The 24,997-nt window shown below is 40.5% G+C and overlaps 2 protein-coding genes across 4 annotated transcripts in view; one reads left to right on the top strand and one right to left on the bottom strand.

Annotated features, from left to right (window-relative positions):
* The window catches only part of LOC135706311 (sphingomyelin phosphodiesterase), a 63,013-nt gene extending 40,238 nt beyond the window's left edge, over positions 1 to 22,775 (top strand). The window contains exons 3-8 of one of the 3 annotated variants that reach the window (XM_065227909.1): positions 19,095 to 19,287; positions 19,352 to 20,881; positions 20,942 to 21,051; positions 21,111 to 21,295; positions 21,362 to 21,544; positions 22,235 to 22,775. In XM_065227909.1, the coding sequence (XP_065083981.1) occupies positions 19,224 to 19,287; positions 19,352 to 20,881; positions 20,942 to 21,051; positions 21,111 to 21,295; positions 21,362 to 21,544; positions 22,235 to 22,286 (2,124 nt within the window). In that variant the 5' untranslated portion in view covers positions 19,095 to 19,223 and the 3' untranslated portion in view covers positions 22,287 to 22,775. The other 2 variants (XM_065227908.1, XM_065227910.1) reach the window with 2 other exon arrangements.
* On the bottom strand, positions 22,283 to 24,726 carry LOC135706320 (maltase A3-like). The gene is made up of 3 exons (XM_065227931.1): positions 23,647 to 24,726; positions 22,993 to 23,588; positions 22,283 to 22,934 (listed from the first exon to the last, which is right to left on the bottom strand). The coding sequence occupies exons 1-3, from the start codon at positions 24,724 to 24,726 to the stop codon at positions 22,814 to 22,816; spliced, it is 1,797 nt and encodes a 598-aa protein (XP_065084003.1). The 3' UTR covers positions 22,283 to 22,813.
* Between the last annotated feature and the right edge of the window lie 271 nt (positions 24,727 to 24,997).

Genomic DNA, 24,997 nt, shown 5'->3' with positions numbered 1-24,997 from the left:
TGCATTGGAGCAGACCCCCTTCACTCTTTGTAATTTATAGAGACAGATAACAGCGCCAATAGGTTTGTGACGATACAACGTTGAACTGCAGCGTTGAAAAAAACACGCACACCAACATCTATGCATGTACGAACCCACACCACTGAGCGGAGGGTACAGTGCAAATCAAAACACGAAGCGGTGTCATCACTCAGCTCTGGCAGCTTCAGTTTGCGATTTCGGTGGTGTTGACAAATACCTTCTTTATAAAATAGGAAAGTTATCATTATTCCAACGTAATTTTTGAATAGAATGCGTGCAGCGTTGGCCAAGGAATACGGCATATTTTATTACAAAGCAATGATTTCAATACGTTGCGTTTTTTGAAGTATACTTATATGTTTAAAAAAATTATGTTGAGCAACATATTCACAAATCATCAATTTTCGATTACTTTTTCGAAAGGCCGTATCGGATATTGTAAACAATGCATCTTACTGATACCGGTGGTGATATTGGAAACTCGTTCACTCGAAAGCAAAACATATTACAAGCCCAGCTTGGATGTGTGCTTGTTTTCTCAAGCATTTCTGTGGCGTATAACGTGGTAATGATTGAAAATCGATACAATCGTAACAAAGTGAGAATTTTGCTATCGAAATATAATGATGATGACATCCATCATCTTCTTCCCTCGGCTGGCATCTGTCATACTGACACCTGTCATTTATTGAACCCTGGTGGTGAAGTTGACTAGGGACTCCCAACAGTTTCAATATGCACTCACTAGATGGCGATCACATAAGAGTGGTGTATCCATTGCCTTGTTCGAGGAATTGATTAGTGGGATATCTTGTTAATTAAATATCTTTGGTGATACGATACGTCATACTTTTTTTGCTTTTTTCTCTCCTTTCTATGTGTCTGTGAATTGATTATCATTGATGCTGTAGTGGTGTGAGTGTACATCATGTAGACGGTAAGAGAAAAGTACTCTAAAGGAAGTTATTTTCACACATCTGGGAAGCCAAAAGTAGGTAAAGTGGGAGAAAGTAGTTTTCATTTACTCGTTTTCAATTTGCATGGAATTGAAAGTTTGCTTTCTACCGAAAAGTAGATGAATATGATTATGCTCAAAGTTAAAGTAGAAAAATGTTAAATGCTCGATGGGTACTTTTTTCTTAGGGCCCATGCATTAATTATGTCACGCTAAATCGAGCAAAAAAATTCCCTCTCCCCCCCCCCCTATCGTGACGTTTTTCCTATACCTAATGCATTGCTTGTTACAAAATCTTAGACCCCCCCCCCCTCCCCCTTAGAGCGTGACATAATATATGCATCAACCCTTATCGTGTATGTTTTTGTTTTTGCATCATCCTTTTGCCGCCATTTTATATCAGCTGATGCCATCGTTGCCAGCTTGTTTTCAAGATTATCGGTATCAAAGGTTTAAAAAAATCGGTATAGGGTAAATTATGGCTTCGGCACCCATTGACAGTTTTCGGCAACCGAAATTGAAACGTTAATTTCACTGTATTTTCCCATCAAAACTCTTCGCTGAATGTATTAAGCCGATTCCTTACCTTTTCAGCTTCAATCTGATTACATTTTTACGACTGTGCAATCCTGTTATGCCATATTTTTCTTTAAATTAAACATACACACTACAAAATACGGCTGATTTCGAGTTGCCGATAATAGAACAGCTGGTTAACACGCAGTTCAAATGGAAAGGGTGCCGAAGAAAAAGAGACTGCCGACAATAGTCACACTCACCTGAGAAGTTTGGAGCGTTGTAAACACATGTTCAACCCGTTTTGATCAATTCTGTCGATTGGAATTGGTAGAACAGCAAGCAGCAGATAAATGTCAACAAACAAACCTGTCATGTATGTGTGTGACGCTGAGAAATCGCTAATAGAAGTTCGGACGCTGCTTAGATTGACGAGAATACGTAAATTCCCCTATATTGTTATATTATTTTTTAAATTATTTTCATATTTTTGCCGCCATTGAAGGCATAAATTTAAACTTTTAGCCCAAGAATGAACATTTTGCTTTGAAGTCGGAAGAAATTTCCAGTGAATGTTTAAATTAGTTTCTGAAGAAGTTCTACGAATTTCGGAAAAACATCCGGGGAGACACATATTGAGAAACTTTTGACGAACATTTAAACAAGCTATCGAAAAAAAAATCGGATGACACATCCATAGAAAGCCAGAAAATATTCGGAATTCGAAAACAAATTCCAGAAGCAGTGATTTCCAGGGGAAGCTCAGAAAAATTTCTATTAGAAGTTACAAAAAAACTCATGAAACTAATCGCTTATGGAGAAACTCCCAGAAGAAGGCGAAAGAAATGTCTACAGATACATTCGGTAGAAGTTTAATTGAACCTTCTTGAGTAGACGGATGAAGCTTCCTAGAAACGCTGGAAGAAACGTCGTATGGTAGATTGGAATAAACTTCTGGAGAAAGTCGAAAGCCAGAGGGACAGTCGAAAAAAATGTCAAGGTGTAGTCAAGTATGGAAAAAATGCCGGAAGAAAGAGATTTCTAGGGGGTGTTCGAACAAGATTCCCTAAAGTTCCTTACATGTTCTAATGATTCAGAAATTTTCCTGATATTAGTAAAACATACCTGATGACCCCGCAATGTACCTGAAGATTTCGGAATATTCCTGAAATACACTTCGGAATATCCCATCATCCTCCTTGAAAGTTCTTACAAGAAGTTATTTGTGCTGTTTTGTAGTTCTCTTCTGAACATTCTTGAAGCATTTGGAACTTCCCTGATTATAATGAAACTACCGAAAAATTTCATATCTTCTTTGAAGGCCTCTGGACTTTCTGGAACATTTCGAAACTTCTTAAGTACTTTCACAATTTAATTGAAATTAATTTTACATCATCATTGAAGTTCTCTGATCTACCCGATTTAATTTCCATTTTTAAAAGTTCTCGAAACTGCCATTAAAATGCACGAACCTCCTTGCAAATATTCTCACATTTTTCTAATGGTCATGATACTTCCTTTACGTTTCCAAAATGTTCAGGGACCTCTTGGAACTTAGCTTAAGTTGTTGGACATCCCCTAAGTTTCTCGGAGCTCCATTCAGGGTTCAGTAATTTAATAGAAATTAATTGATCTGTTCACTTAACATGAAACAAATTAAACTGTCCTGAATACCATTAAATTTCCATGAAATTCTTTGGATTTGAGAAAAGATTCCAAAATATGTCTGATGTTTTCTTAAGTTCATTGGAGTTCTCTGGACTTTTCTGAACTTTGCAGGTTCTCGAATTTTAACAAAAGTAACTGAACCCGTCTTTAATTTATCGGAACTTACCCTTACAGATCTTTAAACTTACCCAAAAGTCTGGAGTTTTCTGAAGATGCAGAACTTCTTAAAAGTTCCTGCAGTTTTCTTGAAGCTAATTGAAAAGCAATAAAACTCTAGAAGCATCCCTGAAGTTTCGGGGAAGCTGAAAACAAAACTGGCAGTAGAAAATGGGAGAACCTTCCTAGAGAAGCCAGAAGAAGCTTCCAAGGAAAGTCGAAATAACTTTCCGGTAGGAATCGGGAAATAACCTACGGGGTAACTTCCAAGCGAAAAATAAATAAACTTCAGGAAGTTATAAAATTAACATGGAGTTCACTGAATAAAAGTATTTCCTGATTCCCAGGAATTACCGGAAGGATCCATCAGCTGTTTCTCAACTGATGGTTAGCCAAAAACGGCAAGGAAATCGAAACATTAGTCGAAAGAGTATCAAGCAAAACACATTTTTATAGATGAATAATTTCTTAAGCAGGTTCAAATTTGTTTAGATTTTCAAAAAGATCAAAGTCTTTCATCTGACAGTTCAGCGGGCAGACAATAATTATTTTAATTATTTATATAAATCGGTATACAATCTCAAAAATCGGTATTCTTGGAAAGCTTATCAGTATATCGGTATCAAGTTTGGAAATTGATATAAATACCCATAAATCGGTATATCTGGCAACACTGGCTGATGTAGCTGATGGCTTCGACCAGTGCAACCAGCACGACACAGATGTTTTCTACATAATATTTGTAGGTTCAGTAACTTTTATTTTTTCTTGAAAAACAAAATCAGACGTTGTTTTTAACATTTGTTGATTTCAGAATCAACTTTATACTTCCGAAACTATGATTCTCGCCCGAAACGATTAAAAGACGTGTAACTCGTATAGCGAGAATATAATTTTCCTACCAAATAATATAAAAAAATATTACTAAGCATACTATAGATATGAGTGTACATGAGATTATCAACTCATCATTTGGCAACTTCGAATATAGATGTAAGTTTACTAGACATTGCTTAATTAATTTCTCAACTAGCTTTAGTCCTAGATGTAAGTGTAGTTCATAAATTACTTACGTTTAGTATCCGTCTATCTTTCCACTGTACTTTAGTGCGGATTTAATCGTTTAGTGGCAATTCCTAGGATAAGTAATCATAGTGTAAGTTAGCTTGTGAACAGTTCACATACAAGGTGGGTTTTTCATACTTCTCAGCAGTAGCTTGAGAGTTAGCGGGTGCTTTACGAGAATGGCGGTGCACTATAGTCGTAGGTCGTAAGTTATCTAATATGTAATGTAGATATTAGTTAGGATTAATCACTTCAATTCAAAGTATAGCTCACCAAAACTAGTTTTGTAGAATTTGGTTCAATTTTCTAGACACTATTAAATTCACTTTTAGCCGTAACTTTAGGAAATCTAATTTAATTATACTAAGTTTTTCACAATGCAATTCACTTCGTGGCTTGTTTCAATTGTTGTTTTGTTCTTATTTTTACTCACCCGTTGTGACAGGTTGGGTACCTGTCACTTCGCTGTCGCATTGCAGGGGTGTATACAATGACCCCACGTAGTCACCAACGGTAGGTGCGTCTAAGCCAGTGCGGCCAACAACATTTATTAGTGATGGTTTCTAAATTGAACACAGTTTATGCACCTTCAAATACAATAAAAGCATTGTTTTTACACAATTTGTTTCAATTAAATCGACAACACTGGATACTAGGTATGATCGAAGATTCGTACACACCTAGGTACACATTTGTAATGCTGTGTGTAGAAAATAGGTAATCAAAACAGTATCAGCTTGCAAAATTAGTCGCGGCTCGCATTTTTAACGATGAAATGATATTATTTAAGTAAATATCGTCTTTAAAAGTGAATTAACTTGAAAGTACTTGTAGAAGCACGTGTCGTAATTGTTTAAAGTGTGGTTCTAAGAATGGAAACCAGTGAAAACAAGCATTGAAGCATTGTTTTTGAATTTTGGCCAGGATCTTGCTCTAGTTCTTCCTCTATGCTTAGCAGAAAATCTTAAAAGCTGTTCATAAACTACGTCGAAAGTTTAGGAGGGGAGGGAGTGGTATGGTCTTACAAATTTTAAAGTTATTTGTATGAACGACTGGGTATGAATTACTGGGACCATAACCAGTTGAGAGAATGAACACGTGTGCACTGGTTGAAAACTGATGAACTAATGCAAATTTAATTGGTATGTTGAAAGCAGCTAAATAATGATTCATAGCCAAGCATACTCCTTAGTAAGTAGGCTACTTACTCAACTACAATAATAATAGCTTAATTTAATGACTAACTAGCTACAGGATTGGGGAAAAGTTAGTTTGAAAATACAATAATGTTACAAAACATTCATGAAAGCGGAGTGTGGTAGATTCAATTTACCGATTTTGTTTTAGATTGAAAACATCCTCGACTTCCTTTGGCATGAAATAGCATTACACCATATACAAAATCACGCAATGGTAGACTTGTAAAATTCTCTGTTAACAACTGTGAAATTAAAATATCATTCGGCTCAGTGAAGCGAACCGCATAGAGTCACACCAAATCAACAACAACAAACATTTTCCAGCATTATCCAAGAACAAAGTTCGAGTTGGAATTCCGGGAAGAATAGCAAGAACACCAACAACATCAACTCTTGAAAACACAAACCGCATCTACTTCCAACCGAACGTAATTCAGTAACAGCATGCTCGCTCCACTATGTCTGGATCTGAACTTGAAGCGCAACTCCACTCCGTGAGGGTCCCATCCGTCAGACATAACAGTTAAAAGTAAAAACAGCTTGCAACATCGATTATTCATACTTTTACTTCTCATTTCCCTCGGCTCATCGTCGACAAAGCTCGCCGTTTGTATTCAGTCATCAATGCACAACAACGCATGCTTCGCTAGTTCCATCGTTTCATCAACCAACGCCACAAGGTTTGCAAATGCAACGGCTGTCTGTCGGTCTGCAATATTGGGCCAACTTCTGTGACCGAAATTGGGTTGGATTTCCACGACGGCCGTTTGTCATCTTAATCGACTTAATGAAATTGTAATGCAAAAAAAAAGGAGATGGAGTAGGCTAGTGAATTACACGTCAATCATTAGCCGACCTTGTCGATTTGACACGGCTAGTGAATTTTTATTTGGACGCGCAATGTTTTGGAATGCGTTCGATCAACTCATTGCATTGCATCCATAATTGATTATTTAAGTAAGCATAACGTGTCGAGGTACATGGCAATATTTATGTCAACCTTGTCTTTGATTTCAGAGGATATGGATAAGCAAGAGAACTCCAAAACATTTAACGGAAAAAATATAACAGAATCTGAACTAGCAAAACAATCATCACCACTTATACAGAGCTTCGCATTGAATCGACATTTTTTTTTCGGACACCGCTAATGGGTGGTTCGTGTATTGACATAGAGCGTCAATTAAAATAACCACTTTGTTTAGGTTATGTTATTGTAGACTTCCTACATGTCTTCATACACCATAACGGCGCGTCGCACCAATTCGGTAGCGTAATTGTTAACACGAGCGATAGCAGCGTAGGTGGGATGTTTTGTTAATGTTTATTAATTGCATAAATAACCTTCGTTAAACGCGTTTCGACGGAGGGGCTTTTGTACTGATGATGTGGCTTGAAAGTACGGAAAATGGATTGCGATGTTTAGATTGGGATACCCAAGTAACATTGCATGTTTTATCGAGGTTTTAAAGCATTCTACAAGTCTAAAACATGGTCTATAAAACCCTTCCAAAACCAAAATTGTTACTTGGATATGCTGTAGGGCTCTTTGACTGTTCATTATCATGGTGTTATACACATTTGTATTTATTTTAAAGTTCCATATAAGACGACATGGATACTACCCACATTAAGGTGGATCATGTTTATATGGCGGATCACAACCCCTGGCCACAGCTCCTTCGATTCGTATTGAGGGGGTTGTTAAGTTTACCCACCCTAATCCACATTGTACGGAATCCGACGGTTCCGAAGACTACATTTTATATCTGAAGAAAGATAAACATGCAACATATCCCTAATGTCTTCAACGTAGTAGATACTGAACATTTAATTCTCTTCGAACAACAACTCAAGCAGTCAAATCGAAATAACCAATAGATTGGGGATTGACTCCTTTGTCAAACGGTATAACTTTGCGTCGGTTGCGAGAAATTGGTGATGCAGGGCCGGATTTACATATGTGGGGACCATCGGAGACCAAAGTCATAGTTTCAATTATTTTGAATGCGCTTCTTGACTTTCTAAGGCGGAATCCATTTCAGGAGAACTAATATTTATGTCATATCGAAACCTTGGAGAATTAATAAGCTGATCGATAATTGAAAAAACTGATCGGTTTTGGATTTTTTTTTTTTTTTTGAGAAATTTTCGTGTCAAATGGTTTTAAAGTGAACTGACCACTCCTGGTTGATGCCGAAACCAGCAGCCAGCATTACCTATCGATGTGTATCACGCGATTGTCTGTACAAATGATAGCAGCTATTTTCCGGTGCGCTTTGAATATCATCTGCAGTTTGCTCGGTTGATCCTATTGTTGTCGAGCTTGGAAGCAAAGATATCTAATTAACAAAATTTCCCAACATCATTACCAAGGCTCAATAACTGACAGGTGCCAGTTGTCAACATGACGTTGATGATCAGCCGAGGGAAGAGGGCGATATAATCCTCGATTTCAGTATCATTATATTGCAATAGCAAGATTTTCATTTTTTGTGATTGTTCCGATTTTGAATCATTACCACTTTACCACAGCTCTTTCGATTCGCATTGAGGTCCCCAGCAACTGTGCCAAATTGGAACGAATTCGGTTACGAGATTTAAAATTTGTATGGGTTCTAATATGATACTTGCGAGAGCACAACCACCCAATGATATGCAATGATGGGCGTATGCCCTTCACTAGCGCTCCCATTTTTCTTCTTCTAGACTTTTTACGCTTACTCGTACACTGGAATCAACGACGCATGAAGAAGCGTGGAGTCAGCTGAAGCAATACCGCATCTACAAGTGTTTGTTTTTTCAATGCCGAAATTGAAAGGGTTGCCAAATGTACCTACAATCAGGATAAACATAAGGAGCAGTTCCCCGTCAAATGACGAATCGATCTGAAGCGACCATCTCCGATTTGCATGAAACTTTGCATTTTTTTTTGTTATGATCAATCATTCACATTTGAGCAAAGCTTCAAAATGGTGTATTCGATATTATTCAACAAACAACTGTAACAAGTGTTATCAATTACATCCAATCGAAATGACGTCTAAGACAAAGTTGTAGGCAAAAATAATTATAGATGTTTCAAGATCAAACATTTAGTTTGATAAATGATAAATAATTTTCCGTAATCAACAATCTGTCTTGATCAAAATATGTCTGTTTGTGGTTTTTCAATAATTTGCCTTGATTAAAAGTAAATAATCTTGAGCAAAAATTGATCATGATCAATTGAGTGTTTTGATCGAATTTTTTGTAATATCAACAATTTCTAACTTGATCTAAAATTTCAATCGACCAACAATCTCCCTTGATTAACAATCTTCCTCGATTCAAACATATATGTTATCAATAATTTGCCGTTATCAACAATTTGCATTGATTTTCAATGTATCTTGATCAACCGCTTGCTTTGGTCATCGATTTGCCTTGAACGAAAACTGTCTATCCCCAACAGTATTACCAACAATCAATACGAAACTAACGATTTTAAATTGGCTCACCACTTTAGTAGCCTATTGGTCCCAAGCAAACGATTAACGTACCCTATTCTAGTTGAAATTCTATTACTACACTATGTCTGTTTTGATTCGCTATGAAAGTTTGACAGATAACATCAGGGGTGTGTGGATTCATGCAGAACATGCAGGAGTGAGTGAAATAGCTTGGGACTGCTTGGGACCGTTGTTCTGGTACTGAGTGAGCCAAAAATAATAATGATTTTCTTCGGGACCCAGTGGTCTTAGAGTTACCTCTATGGTATTACCAACAATCAATACGAAACTAACGATTTTAAATTGGCTCACCACTTTAGTAGCCTATTGGTCCCAAGCAAACGATTAACGTACCCTATTCTAGTTGAAATTCTATTACTACACTATGTTTGTTTTGATTCGCTTTGAAAGTTTGACAGATTACATCAGGGGTGTGTGGATTCATGCAGAACATGCAGGGGTGAGTGAAATAGCTTGGGACTGCTTGGGACCGTTGTTCTGGTACTGAGTGAGCCAAAAATAATAATGATTTTCTTCGGGACCCAGTGGTCTTAGAGTTACCTCTATGGTATTACCAACAATCAATACAAAACTAACGATTTTAAATTGGCTCACCACTTTAGTAGCCTATTGGTCCCAAGCAAACGATTAACGTACCCTATTCTAGTTGAAATTCTATTACTACACTATGTTTGTTTTGATTCGCTATGAAAGTTTGACAGATAACATCAGGGGTGTGTGGATTCATGCAGAACATGCAGGGGTGAGTGAAATAGCTTGGGACTGCTTGGGACCGTTGTTCTGGTACTGAGTGAGCCAAAAATAATAATGATTTTCTTCGGGACCTACTAGTCTTAGAGTTACCTCTATGGTATTACCATAGAGGTAACTCTAAGACTAGTAGGTCCCGAAGAAACGTGCTCAACTTTTTGGCTCAGCTCTGGTACTATCTTCGGTCCCAAGCTAATCGATTCACCCCTCGAAACATAGGAAAATCTACGAACCCCTCATTTTATCTGTCCTTTCATAGCGAATCAAAACAAACATTGTGTAGTACTAGAATTTTGACTAGAATGGGGTACGATCGATTTGCTTGGGACGAATAGGCTAGTCAAGTAGTTAGCCAATTTAAAATCGTTAGCTTCCACCGGTTGTTATTACCTAGTCAATAATTTGCCCTACTTAATCGTAGCCTCAATAATAAATGTGCTTTGATCAACAATCTGCCATGATCAACAACAGTGATGGAAAAGTTCGCGAAAACTCACTATGACTCACGAACTTTTCCCTTGGTGAACTTCATGAAATATCGCGAACTTTTCCAACACTGATCAACAATTAACATAAATGAACAATATGCCTTGATCGGATAATTTCTACGATCAACAGTTTGCTTTAACCAATAATATGCCGCAATCAATCGAAATTTCGACCATGCATTAATTATGTCACGATAATTTCAGTGCCAACATTTCAAAGGGGCGTAATTGCTTTTATAAACAATGGCGATTTCTCGCAAATAAAAGTCCATCCCTCCAAATTAACAATGCTAGCTGGTAAAGGAAACATTCATCTACCTGCTGGTGTCATCAATCTTCATGAGCAGTGTTGGCAAAATCAGAAATCAATTGATATTTTTCCGCTCTCATGCGCTCGCAATATCACGCGTGATATTGGACCAAAATATCATGTTTGATATTGATTTTACAAGCTCCTTTGATATTGCGAGACTATTCACAGCGTTCAAAAATTAAGCTGAGAGTTGACTTGACACAAAAATGATTCCATTGCACATCGGTTTTTTTAAAAAGAGAAAACATAGTTTGCTATCTCTTTTTAATGTTCACCGATGGCAGACGCGAAGCGACTGCTGCAAGCCATTATGGAAACTCAATCTCACCGCAGTTTGGTGAGATTTGCAGCTTATGAGTTTTGTTAGCTTGATATTCCGAGCTGCGATATCACAGCTTGCAAAATCAACCGCAGTTATTTGCTTGTTTATTTTTGTCTACGAAAATCAAGCGTGATCTTGGGCGTTGGTGAGATTTGATTTTTTGATATTTTCCCAACACTGTTCATGAGTAAGTTTTAATTCACGAGAAATCGACGGCTAAAGTCATTGTTTACAAATACAACTACGCCCCTTTGAAATGTAAAGTCCTACAGTAAAAGTATGGACGTCTGTCAAAAGTTGTTCCAATCGAACCGTCAAAAAAAAAAAAAAAAACGGCGCCGGTGGTGTAGTGGTAAGCGTGATTACCTCTCACCCCAACAGGCCTGGGTTCAATCCCAGTCGGCGCCGCCGGGATGTTCTGAGGCATAACATCTCTGATCACGCCTTCCTTCGGATGGGAAGTAAAGCCGTTGGTCCCCGGTTCATGAGTTGATAGGTCGATAGGTAGGGTCCAGGTGTGGGAGCTGCCTTCCTGGCACGTCGGTAGCATTGGTGCTCAGCACGGAAAACAAGATCGACGGAAAAAACAAACCAAAGGAACCGTCAAAATGCACCGCTTTGCTCGATTGGAACAGCTTTTTTTTCAGTTTTGTGGTGACAGTCGTCCATACTTTTACTGTAGGGCTTTATCCTCCCCGCCCTCCTTTCGACACGTTTTTCCTATAATGCATTGCTTGCCACAAAAACATACACCCTCCTCAACAATCTGCCATGATGAACGATTAGCATTAGCGGCGCCGGTGGTGTAGTGGTAAGCGTGATTACCTCTCACCCCAGCAGGCCTGGGTTTAATCCCAGTCGGTGCCGTCGGGATGTTCTAAGGCATAACATCAGGGAAGTAAAGCCGTTGGTCCCAGGTTCATGAGTTGATGGGTCGATAGGTAAGGTCTAGGTGTGGGAGCTGCCTCCCTAGCGTCGGTAGCATTGGTGCACAGCATGGAAAACAAGATCGACGGAAAACAAATCAAGGGAAAAAAAAGAACGATTAGCATTGATCAAAAATCTGGTTTGATCGAAAATCTGTCTATGATCAACAGTTTGCCTTGATCAATGAAATGCCGTAATCGATAGTGAACTCAATGAAACATTTACCTTGATGCCATGTTCAACAATATATTTTAATAGAAAATGTTTTGATGATAAACAACGCTGGCATCACTGGATCGCCAATTGTAATTTTGACGTCGGAAGTAACGTGACCCACACAGTAGCTTCCCTTAAGTGAACCCTACACGATTTCTTTTATTGACAATAATCGTATTGTCAATACATTTTATATTGACGTCAATATATCGAGATTGACAATATTTCTGAATTCACATCATCAATATTATTGTCAATAATTCCCCTTCGCGTCAATATATTGATGCGTGTGGGGTTTGCTTTAAGCGAACCCCACACATTTCAATATATTGACGCGAAGGGGAATTTTTGACCATAATATTGATGATGTGAATACAGAAATATTGTCAATATCAATGCATTGACGTCAATATAGAATGTATTGACAATACGATTATTGTCAATAAGAGCAGTCGTGTAGGGTCCACTTTAGGTGCGCCCTACACGAGAGAAGTTTCGTCAATAGTTCAATCAATATGTTCATGTCAATATTATCAACAATATGATCGGAAGGTCATCAATACAGAGTCGCTCCTCACTAACATTGTTGTAACTGCTGGCATATTCCGAGTCAAATCACAACCACCTTGACAAAAGATACCAAAGAATAGGCCTCATCTGCTGCTGTAGTCAAACAGAAGGGGGAAGTTAGAGGAAATATTGAAACATGAAATCATTTTATTTTTTACTTTGCGTCAATATACTCATGAATATATTCGTCGTAAATATTTGCATCAATATGATTGTCAATACTTTTGAGTATTGACAATATTTTTGCCCGTGTGGTGCTTGCTATAATCAAAAGTAGCCTCAATCAAATTTTCATCGACAATCTCCTTTAGCAAACCCCACACGCATCAATATATTGACGCGAAGGGGAATTATTGACAATAATATTGATGATGTGAATTCAGAAATATTGTCAATCTCGATATATTGACGTCAATATAGCATGTATTGACAATACGATTATTGTCAATAAAAGCAATCGTGTAGGGTTCACTTTTGATCATCAATCGAATTCGCTCGCTGTTCTATCTAAGTACGCTACGTTTTTTGTAGGACTCGTCATTTCTGACAGTACTGATTCATTTTCGATCAACTCATGGCTGAACAATTTGGATAGTTGCTAAACGATTGTAATGATAATAATCAATCCAGGAAACAGTTGGATACATAGGATTCAATCAATGTTCAGCTTTAACAGCTCAACCTAACTAACGAAAACCTTTCATTAAATGGGCTATTAGTTTAGCCCAACGAGTGAAAGTTGACGGTACCTTGATCAATCACAAGGGGTGAGACAGCTTTACTCTGAGTCTAGGGGTATCCCACTCTAAACTTTGTATTTTCCCTCATATACAAATAAAGTTCTAAGTGATATCTAAGATACCTGAAAATACCTCAAAAATACTTAAGAAATATCTAGCGTTAGTTTATTTGCTTGGTTGCTATACCGATTTAATTTGTTTGTTTATCCAATGTCAAAAGGTTTGTGTGGATATTGGTGAATTTGTTATGGAATTAGCATTAATTTTATTGAGAGAGTGAGCTGAGCAGCTGTATGTCACGAACCGTTTCCGGTGTAATCTGTTCGATTGTAACCAGAAAGAGTTCATTTTGATCTGAAAGACATGGGGACCTTTTGTTGGTTGCTCATTCGGTTTGATTTCTATCACTTGTATTCCTTATATCCATGTGAGTATTGTGTTATAATAGGGGATATATTTGTCCGCTAGGTTCTTGCCCGTCAAACGATAACTACGGGGAGTAGCCTAAGCTAAATCGGAAGTGATAAAACCTTTCACACCATACTATGGTGCGGACCCGGATCTCGTAGCTTCTCACCTTTTAAATGTAGAACACGTTTATTCCAGAAGATAAAAAATCTTCAAGGCTGGATACCATCGAAGCAAGATATCTTCTTAGAACCAAAGGTGGAGCGTGTTTGAAACATTTTTAGTTTTCAGCACAGCTCTCTTTTTAACTTTCCAGGAGGATATGGTTTATATCCTATATCGATTTTGAACTCTATACTCTCGTTGCATGATCTGGTGATTAACTAATAGTTGGAGTATAATGGTCCAACGATAACATGAAACAATTATGGAAATGATTAAAATAGTCGGATTTAACTTTAAGGATTTCCTATGTAGAATCGAAACAAGCAATATAATGTTTAATTGTAATAGGTATTAGAATTTTCATAGAACTTATTCGTTAATTGAGAAACTCGATAATTGATAAACTTTATTTTTGCTTTCGATCAGACGTTTTGACCCTCCTGACCCATTCCTTCACTACCCATTCGCTTGGTCATCTTGGTTTCTTAAGGAATATTATGTGACATGATTTTTTCGGCATCTTGAGCTTGCTTTTAGTTCCTCAACTGTACTGCAAAAAAAAACTACTTAGTCAGATGATTTGCTGCTAGGAAGGCAGGGGTAGTATCCATTTGTGGAAATAAATATTCATCAGTAGGATCTGTGTCCACCGAAGGGGTTTATGTAAGCCAATGAACAATCTGTGTTCTCTCGATCATTAGACACCTCATAATTTATACTCGGGTGCATCTCATGCCAACGATTGAAAATCATCGTTTTTTGTAGCTACGTCGATCTTGACCTTTGCATTTTAACATTTTGAATGGCTGAAAAATAGAAATTAGTAATACTATTTCATTGACATAATACAAATATCCACCCATTAACAAGAGTTTTCATATGAATTTGAACAAATGCACGACGAACGACTCGATATAACAAAAAAAAATCAACAACAAACCTCTACACTAGCAACACGTCATAAAAACAAGTGTTACTACGATGAAAATATAATCTTAGTTAAAAATACTTAAAAATACTTGCGATACTTACGAGGAATTTAAAAATATTTAATTGATACTAGGTCTAAAGTTTAGAGTGAGATGCCCCTAGCTCTGAGTTCTGCAAGTAACTCGCGAGTAACTCAATGTACCTCAAAATTAAATCGACGTTCATCGATTTACTGTCTGTTTACTCCTCGGCTTACTCCGTTTACCGCCTTAATATCGACAGCGAGCATGCATAAGCCCGTATACGGTTTGATCGATTTTCTCTTTGCATTGCTACAACTAAGCGAATCAATTTTCTAGAATTTGTTCAATGCATAGTTGTAACAGGTTGTATTAGCTATCAAAAGCAACAGCAAACGCACCGAGAAGTCTAGTGAGCTATTAACAAAAGAGAAAATCGACGAAGAGAATCGATCATCGCGTTTACGCCCTTATGCATGTTCACAGTCGAGTTATTTACGAAAGGGAGAGTCGATGAAGAGAATTGAGAATTGAGAGAATGTTGATTTGTCTATTTGAAATCGGAGTTAGATAACCTGAATGACACGACGAGAGCGGGATGGTCAGCATCTAGACTGATTAGTGGCCGGTAATGCGAAATCATTTGCCAGGACAAGATCTAGCAAACGTCCGTTTCGGTTGGGAAAAGTGTTTCTTGACTAAACCCGTGTAAGTTAAATCCGTCCAAAAGAGTACAGCAAGCCACCGGCATATGCGATAGCAGTGAGTCAATAAATGGTGTACCGCTGTCGGTATAGCGCCACTGATTTTGTAGTCGCCAAATAGTAGTACGGGAGAGCGGGGACTCAATCAAGACCTAACGATGTTGCTCACGGATGATCGTGCAGTCAGCAGGTAGACAGCGCCAATACTGAGAATGTTTTGTGGAAATTCCACGACAATGTTCCAGCAGACTGGAAATGGGCGAGGTACTTAGGTAGCTGGATAGTCTAGTTGAGACAGCAGCCAGAAAGCCTCCACCGCGCGATTTTCGACTGTGCAGGGAAGATCGGTCACTTGAAGACGGAACAAAGGGATCCGAAGTTGCGATGAAAAGATCCGGTCATCCAGTCACGTTTCCGTCAGTAGGATCAAATCATATTCAACCTCCGCAACAGCCAAGAAAATCGAGTCGATTTTAGTCCTCAGCCATTCGAGGAGCGATCCCGGGAGCTGGAAACCGAAGGAAATTTAGGACCGAAAGTTCAGAATCACAATCATACTCGCCTGGAGTTGTAGGCCAAAAGTCCCCAATTTTTGTTGTTGTTTTGCTTGACAACAGCTATTCGGCTTCGCACCTCCATATGTTGTTGTGATGCGAAAAGTGAGAAAGCAAATGACAGTGATCTTGCTCACTGAGCAATGTGAGTTACTAGAGGTGATTCAAAAGTAACTCTGAAATTGCTCATGATTAGGAGCTGTCTTGCCCCTTGATCAATCATTTCCCTTCATCAACTATATGTCATACAGTGCTGAGATTTGTCATTGTCATTGACAGACTTCGCGCGGAATTGACAAAATTGTTTATCACGGAGTCTCTGATAAATTTGATCCTCAAAAAAACCTTTGTCAAAATCTCATTCATTTTTTCGTCAATGATAAAGATTCACCTGGCAACAAAAAGTGTAATTTCGTGCATTATGTGTCACATTATTGTTATCCAAGCAGTTCAGGACTTAGATGATTGTTCACTTTAACTGCTCCATGTAATCGTGTTACTCAAGTAATTTAATTTCGTTACAAATTTAGTTAATAAAAAAAATCTACACATTTTCGTCACTGACAGCATTGTCACTGACAATTCCGGAGTGATTTGAGATTTGGGCGTAATTGTTTTTTTAAACAAAGACGTCAATTGCCGATTTCTCTTGAATTAAAGCTCAATCTCACAAACCAACTATACCAAATGATAGAGGAATCATTCCTCTATCTCAAAGCGTTATTAGTTTTCGAGATTTAGCTTTTATTCACGAGAAATCGGCGATTGACGTGTTTGTTTACAAATGGAATTACACCCAAATCTCAAATCACTCCGGAATTGACATGGTTTGCCTTGACGATGACTGTTAGCTCAAATGAGTAACCAAAGTAGAATTGTCAATATTACCGTGTATTGTCGAGATTTTGCAGCACTGATGTCATGATCGAAAAATGTATATAATAAGCAATCTGAATATATCAAATAGTTTCTATTATCAAAGATTTGTCTTCATCAACAATCTATCTCGATCAACTATCACCGGCCATCATGATTCAATATACTCTACATATATCGCGTAATATATTCTATTTGTCTCAAGCACTAATTAATGCTATATCAAAACAGTCAGTATTTCAACCTTTTAAAACCCTCGACTAGCAATTTCTCGCCGGAAATTATCAAGCGAAGCAATTTCGCTTTCTCGACACACATCCTGTCATGAGAAAAAAATATATATATATGTCACTTCCCATACATTTCTCTCTTGCTCTCCCCAATCACACAAAATATGTCACTGACGATCGCTAATAACGCGATCGCCATTCATCCGTACCGTACAAGAAAGTATTTATCTTGCCTCCCTTTGAGTGGCCTACTGAGAGTTGACCCCCTCCCTCCGCCCGTTCTTCATCATCAGCATCGATGACCCACATCGGAAAAACAGGTTTCTACGCAAAAAGACCCATATCTGCTGTATTCTCTCATTATCTTTCCAGAAAAAAAAAACTCGCAAATCAATGTGAGCATATATTTGAACTTCCTATAAATAGCTAAACCGCTATGATCTAATGGCACCACGGCTGATCTGGACTGCAATCAAGTTTTAACGCAACAAATTAAGGCCATCATGCGAGCGCCAACTCGTTATGCAAGTTTCGCGCCCCTAAATCAAAGTGTTGACGAAGTTCGTTTCATTTCGCACTGCCAGCATGAGATTCATCTGAATGGAATTTAACATTAATGTTATTGTACTTTTCCACGGTAGCCGGTCCACGCGGGGAGCTACGTAATTGCTAAGAATTCTATGATTTCTATTAACAGTTCTACTTCGAAATTGTTGTTGTCGTTGTTGTGCCTAATGTAATTGGCCTCGGCTATCCCGCCATCATGCATGGTGACAAACAAAGAAACTCAACATGACAACAGTCACAGGCTGAGAGCGTGTGATTTGCCGGCTGCCGGCGTTGTTTGTTGACAATGGTATTGTATGCACTCCCACCAAGTAATAAATAATGATGGCTTTTTCTGCAGTTTGTTTTCCATATTTGCTTGTCAGAGAATCAGAAATGAGACGATTGAATTATTATTCAAATCAAATACTGGCAACACGGTTTTTGTTTGTTTTGACAGTCGACGATTATATAAACAGAAGCGCCATCTTCGATAGAATCGTGAATTTGATTTCTCAAAAAAGTCAAGTCCACTTGTCTATGGTTCAATGTTTATCAGCTTATCCATAGTCGTCTCGTATGACACAGTTTGAGTCATTATGCAAGCTGGCGACGCAAAACAAATTGTCACATACGCTGAAATTGCAATCGCGACTATCTAAAATTGGCTACCACTGTGACGCGACAGGACGGGCTTTTCCACTGAACAACAGTCTACCCAGCTTGTTGCTACTGGAAGATCGTTTCGCTCGCAGCTTGGTGCGATCGTCTACCGTGAAGACCGGTTTCATGCATTAAGGTCAACTCTACACTTATCTGCCTTCAGTGGAAATTCACTTTTCCTGACTCTCGTAAAGAGTCGCAATTATGCCATGGCACGCGTCTTTCCAGAGGACTGACATTCAACGACGACGATCATTTGAACGATTAATGGGAGCAAGACGTAGGTACCTATTTCCGCGATCTTGCCGCTTTCTTAGGAACTCTCACTGCACCAGTCACCAGATTGCGATCACCTTTGATAAGCTGGCTTTGAACCGCAGGCGTATAATTGGACGGCGGATCTGTTACGGATCTCTTGCGCTTCCTGATCGATGATCATCGTCGTCTTTTTTCCTTTTTTAGTAATCAAGTTTGGTCGGTTTCACTTTCAAGCACCACGAGCCAGCCTCTCTTACTCACACTACTGCTTACATACGCTCATGATAGGTAACTGAAAATTTCCTGTTTTTCTTTGTTCCAGACTACCTACCGACGGGGTTGGTGCCGCAGCAGCCGTCGAGCGTCCGTCAATCAGGTATCAGCACGCGCTCGAGGTCGCCCTCTTCTTCGCTTAATCGCTCCACATGCTATCAATCAATCGGACGTCACCATGAGTCAGTACTACTTTCCGATCGTTTTGGTGTTTCTATTGGAACTATTTCGACTCACTCAGTGTAAGTTGTACACCTCATAACATACCGATAATCGCAATAATCAAGACCGATCTTTAATTTACAGCTCACCCGTTTGTGTTCACATCGTCTAGTGGTCAACAACGAAAAGCGCAGGTTGAATGGCGCCAACCGGACGACGATTGGAACATCCAAACAGTTCCACGAAGCGTGCATCCACTACTCGAAAATCAGCACAATGTTCACCGGTTGCCTCCCACCAGCTACGCCGTGATCGACTCAGAAAATCACGATGATAAGATCCTGAAGCGCCTGATGGAGATCAAAGAGAATGCTACGGCGAGAACCCTATTCTCCTACAATAAAGAAGAATCGCATCTACCACCGCTTCTCACTAAAACGATCAAGTACTTCAATCTCCAACAAGTAGCGTTCGAACTGGAAACCAGTGTAATGTCCCAGGTTTCCTGTACGGCCTGCAAAGCCGGCGCTGGACTTCTTCAGCACTACATTCGAACCGGCAAGAGCAAAGAAGAGATTATCAAGACCATCTACCAGTACTGTGTAAACCTCAAGATCCAGTCTCCTCGAGTGTGCGAAGGCGTTAGCCAATTGTTCGGCGTTGAAGTCATCTACGTCCTGAAACGAGTTACGATTGGGCCGGATGAAATCTGTAGTTTTATTATTGGTGATGCCTGCGAAGACATCTACAACCCGTATCACGAGTGGGAAGTTGACTTCCCACCGGTTCCCAAACCGGAAGTCCGTGAAGTTCAACTGCCGTCAGAAGGTGCCCCCGTGTTCAAAGTCCTGCACCTCTCGGATACCCACTATGATCCATACTACGCCGAAGGCTCAAACGCCGACTGCAACGAACCACTGTGCTGCCGACTGACTAACGGACGACCTACGACTCCAAATGGAGCAGCCGGAAAGTGGGGTGACTACCGAAAGTGTGATACTCCTCAACGAACGGTCGATCACTTGCTGAGTCACATTGCTGATACCCACTCGGATATTGATTTCATCATCTGGACTGGTGATCTGCCGCCACATGACGTCTGGAACCAGACAAAGGAGGAAAATCTAAAAGTGCTCAAGGAAACGGTCAAACAGATGGCGGAAAAGTTTCCTGGAATCCCAATCTTCCCCGCACTGGGCAACCACGAAAGTGCTCCGGTCAACAGTTTCCCACCGCCGTACGTCCAACAGGTGGACAGCTCGATCTCCTGGTTGTACGACGAACTGGACATTCACTGGCGACGATGGCTACCAGCCAGCGTGTCACACACGGTTCGACGAGGTGCCTTCTACTCGGTCCTGGTTCGCCCCGGCTACCGGATCATTTCGATGAACATGAACTACTGCAACAACAAGAACTGGTGGTTGCTGCTCAACTCAACGGACCCCGCCACTGAACTTTCATGGTTCATCTACGAGCTGCAGAGTGCAGAGTTCGCCAACGAGAAGGTTCACGTCATCGGGCACATCCCTCCGGGTCATTCGGATTGCCTGAAAGTTTGGAGTAGGAACTACTATAAAATTGTGTCACGGTACGAGAACACGATCGTTGCGCAGTTCTTTGGCCATACGCACTTTGATGAGTTTGAGGTGTTCTACGATCCACATGATTTGGGTAAGTGCGGAGGTTTAGGGTTTGATCATTAAGAGTTCGCTAATGGATTTTGTATTGCAGGTCGAGCAACGAGTATAGCGTACATTGGGCCATCGGTGACTCCCTACTACGATCTAAATCCGGGCTACCGAATTTACTACATCGATGGAGATCACGACCAAACCACTCGGGTAAGACGAATTACGTAAAGTTCGGCGGTAGGTTTCTTATCATGAGTACGCCTTTACAGCTGGTAGTTGACCACGAATCGTGGATTATGAACCTCAAGGAAGCCAACCTGTACGATTACCCCATTTGGTATAAACTGTACTCTACACGGGCGGCCTACGCTATGCGTGGTCTTCGGCCGGTTGACTGGGACATTCTAATTAATAACATGACCGACAACAAGGAGCTGTTCGACCTGTATTACAAGTAAGTGCAGTCAACGATCCCGGTAAAATTCAACTGACCTTAATCTTCTCCCGTATTTGATCGTAGACATTACTGGAAGAATTCACCGGTTCGGCCAGAGTGCGACTTCGAGTGCCGCAAGCGGATACTGTGTGACGCCAAGAGCGGCCGCAGCCACGATCGCAAGTACTTCTGCGAGGGCGTCGAGGCTAAGATCGACGAATACAACAAAGGCTGGAAGGACTGGCTGCTTAGTTCGATCTCCTCTTCGTATGTAGCTTACAAAAAGATTTTCTAATAACCGCAGTATCGCAACTGGTTTTCTTTTCTCTTACTCACACATTAACGCAACCTTAACCGCTAAATTTATCCACGATCGTACACGCATATGCATACTCACGACAGTTTACAATTGGTGGCGGTTGGAACTTTTGTTTAACGAGCTAAAATTAGTCGTAGTCTCATACGTGTAAATAGCTTCATCAAAAAATGCTTTAACAATTTGTGTATTTATGCATTGGCTTTGGATTTTAAAAGCGATCAAAATTTACGGTGACGGTTTGGTATTTACAGCGAAAGACACGCACACAATGACAACGGCAAGGGCAACAGCGCTTCCGATAAAGAACATCAAGGTGGTTGGGAACCGGTGGATGCCGATTCTGATCAGCACCAGCACTTGGTTGCGACGGCTTTGGAAGATAACCGTGCTAATCCGAGTGTCCAATTGGCTAAAGGCTGAATTTCTGTGTATCCATTTTGTATAATATTTTAAGCTGATAACTATTGTAACAACATTCAAATCGCTAGATGTTTCAATAAAGTATCTAACCTCAACCTGTCAAACGCAAGCTTTTCGTATATGCTAGGTTATGGACAAGTAAGGAAAAGAGTGGTAACAATGGAAGTGGTAGATCTTACAGTTCAGTTCTAGGATTAACCAGCCATACATTCTTGTAGAATATCCTACGCCCTATCGGGTTTGACGCGGATTTTCTGGCGCAAGCGATGATCCAGTGGAGTTCCTGTGGAATAGCAATACACACACACTGATTACCGACAACAACTAACCCATTGGAAGACGCCAGCATTACCTCCTTATTGATATTAGAAGCGATTGTAGACCTTACTATACAATCTTGAAGCAAACAACATTCGACCATCATCGATTGCAAGCGCGGGGCGGGAAGGCGAGAAACGACAACAATACAGCATGCCATTGATACGAAAAGTGTTCATCGAGTCTCGGACGTATACCTACTTCGAAGGGAATCAGACTAGAAGGATTGTGATAAGCGTAAAAAAAATGAAAACGTTCTAGGTTGATACTAAACTATATGCATAGGGAAGCCTACCGGACAGATACTGTTGAACAAATCCCTTGAAACCAGTGTTTTAAACGAGCGAATACAAAGTCAACTTAAGCAATGCATCCATTCAGTATGATTGTAAATAAATCATCTAAATTTTACCAAAATAAATTATTTATATTGTACACTTATCGTCCGGCTCAGACTTCCTTGTTCGAACCCCCCTTCATCACTGCTCCAGCCAAGCTTCGCAAATAGATTCGTGCAGTCTGTCTACTGGTGCAACTCTAGCAACCAAAACAAACGATTCATTAGGAAGCAACAAGATGTCGTTCGTTGCAACAGCTCCCCTGAAAATAAAAACAAGTCCCATGATCATTTAGTCTACCAAATGTCTACTATAAATACCCTCGAACATGATGCGAGTCGATTCCCACCACCTCGAATCTCAGCTTCGACGGCAATCGGCTAGCCAACGCTATCCCGTCAAACAGCTCGATCGCACCGCCAAGATTCACCAGCGTAATGTACGTATTGTAGCCCTGCAATTCCCGCACGATCGCCAATACATTCTCCTTAACGGCACTCGCCTTAACCGAGCCATGCTGAAAGGTCTTACTTTCGCGAAGCTTCATCATAGCCTTGTACACCTTCAGATGGCTCTTCTCCAAACCATTTTCCACTTTCACGTTCACCGTTCGATAGTTCGGACCAACCGGCAGCCACGTTGTACTCCCGTTGGTGAACCCAGCCAATGTCGAATCGTCCCACTGAAATGGCGTCCGACACGGGTCCCGTGACTTCTGCGCATACAGCTCCTCCCCAGCATTGCAAGCCGCTGGATCTTTTGTTTCTTCCCAAGAAATAATCACATCGGTCATTCCAATTTCCTCACCCTGATAGGTCACCGTAGGACCCGGTAGACTGTGGATGATCATGTTCATAGCGTCGATACGCTCCGTACCGGAACGGGTGCCGACCCTCGAACGATCGTGATTGCCCATCTGCAAAACACCTTACTATCTTACAAACATCCACCGCCAATCAGAAATAAATACCCACCACCCAGTTAGCCGCATGCCCCGGAGGAACGATCTCCATCCACGACTGTACCACTTTCACAAAATCCTCCGCTGTGGAATTGATTCTCAAGTCAGTTATCAGCCCAAAGTTGAACGGCATATGCGATCCCAGTCGACCATCCGGACTAACGTAGTATTCATGCAAGATTTCCAAACTAGTGTACGCTTCTGTCATTAGGACCCTAGTCTCTCCACCGTGGTCCTTCTGATACTGATCCACCAGCTCCCTCCACTGGTACACCATATCCAGCGTCTCCGGTTGGTTTTGAGTGTACACGTGGGTCAAATAGTCAAAATCATCCTGATCATTCGTCAATCCACTTATTGGTTCATCCGGGAAAGATCCATTCGCCTCAGCTTCGTACAAACAAGGCACCGCATCGATCCTAAACCCATCCACCCCCTTATCCAACCAGAACGTTATCACATCTTTCATCTCCTGAACAACCTTCGGATTCCTGTAGTTCAAATCCGGCTGTTCGACCGTAAACTGATGCAGATAGTACTGCATCCGCTTCTCACTCCACTGCCACGCACTTCCTCTGAACGCCTGCACCCAATTCGACGGTGGAAGCTTCCTTCCACCCTGCGGATTATCCACCCCATCGTGCCACACATAGTACTCATCATAGCCCTGCTCCCGATTCTCCGACTTGACGAACCACTCATGCTTGTCGCTAGAATGATTAGGAACAAGGTCCATAATCACCTTCAAGCCCACGCGTTTCGCCTCCGTCACCAAGTGCTCGAAATCCTCCATCGTTCCGTACTCCGGCTGAATCGCCCGATAGTCCGAGATGTCGTACCCGAAGTCAACCATCGGAGACTTGTTGATGGGAGACATCCAGAACGCTCGCACCCCAATGTCCTTCAGATACTGCAACTTGGAGGTGATCCCATTCAGATCACCAATCCCATCGCCGTCGCTGTCCTTGAACGAACGTGGATAGATCTGATAGAAGCCGGCTTTCTCCCACCAATCCCGCTGGGTAAGTTCCACACACGACACGGCTGCCACGAGCAGCAACACTCCGGAAATCACTCGCGGACACGGTAACATTACGAATAGTACTGACGGTAAGCGGTGATCATGGACGATTTCTTATATATTATAGTTGCTGCTGGGTGAAGTGGATGGTGATAAGGAACCACTTGAAGGGGATTAATTCGATGGCGATATACAGGTAAGATAAGGGATTTTGTGAAAGTACCGATTTGATGGTCGATAGTGATATGTTTGGACACGAAGATAGACACAGTAGATAGTGCTTATTTGCTTTCGATGTGGTGTATTGTAAATACTGCTTCTTATCTTAACTTCCGAGCAATTG

Source organism: Ochlerotatus camptorhynchus, unplaced genomic scaffold, assembly GCF_037179485.1.
Source record: "Ochlerotatus camptorhynchus isolate MF236.1 unplaced genomic scaffold, CSIRO-AGI_Acam_v1.1 ptg000277l, whole genome shotgun sequence".
In the NCBI taxonomy this organism is placed as follows: Eukaryota; Metazoa; Arthropoda; class Insecta; order Diptera; family Culicidae; genus Ochlerotatus; species Ochlerotatus camptorhynchus.
This window is presented reverse-complemented; position numbering and strand designations above follow the sequence as displayed.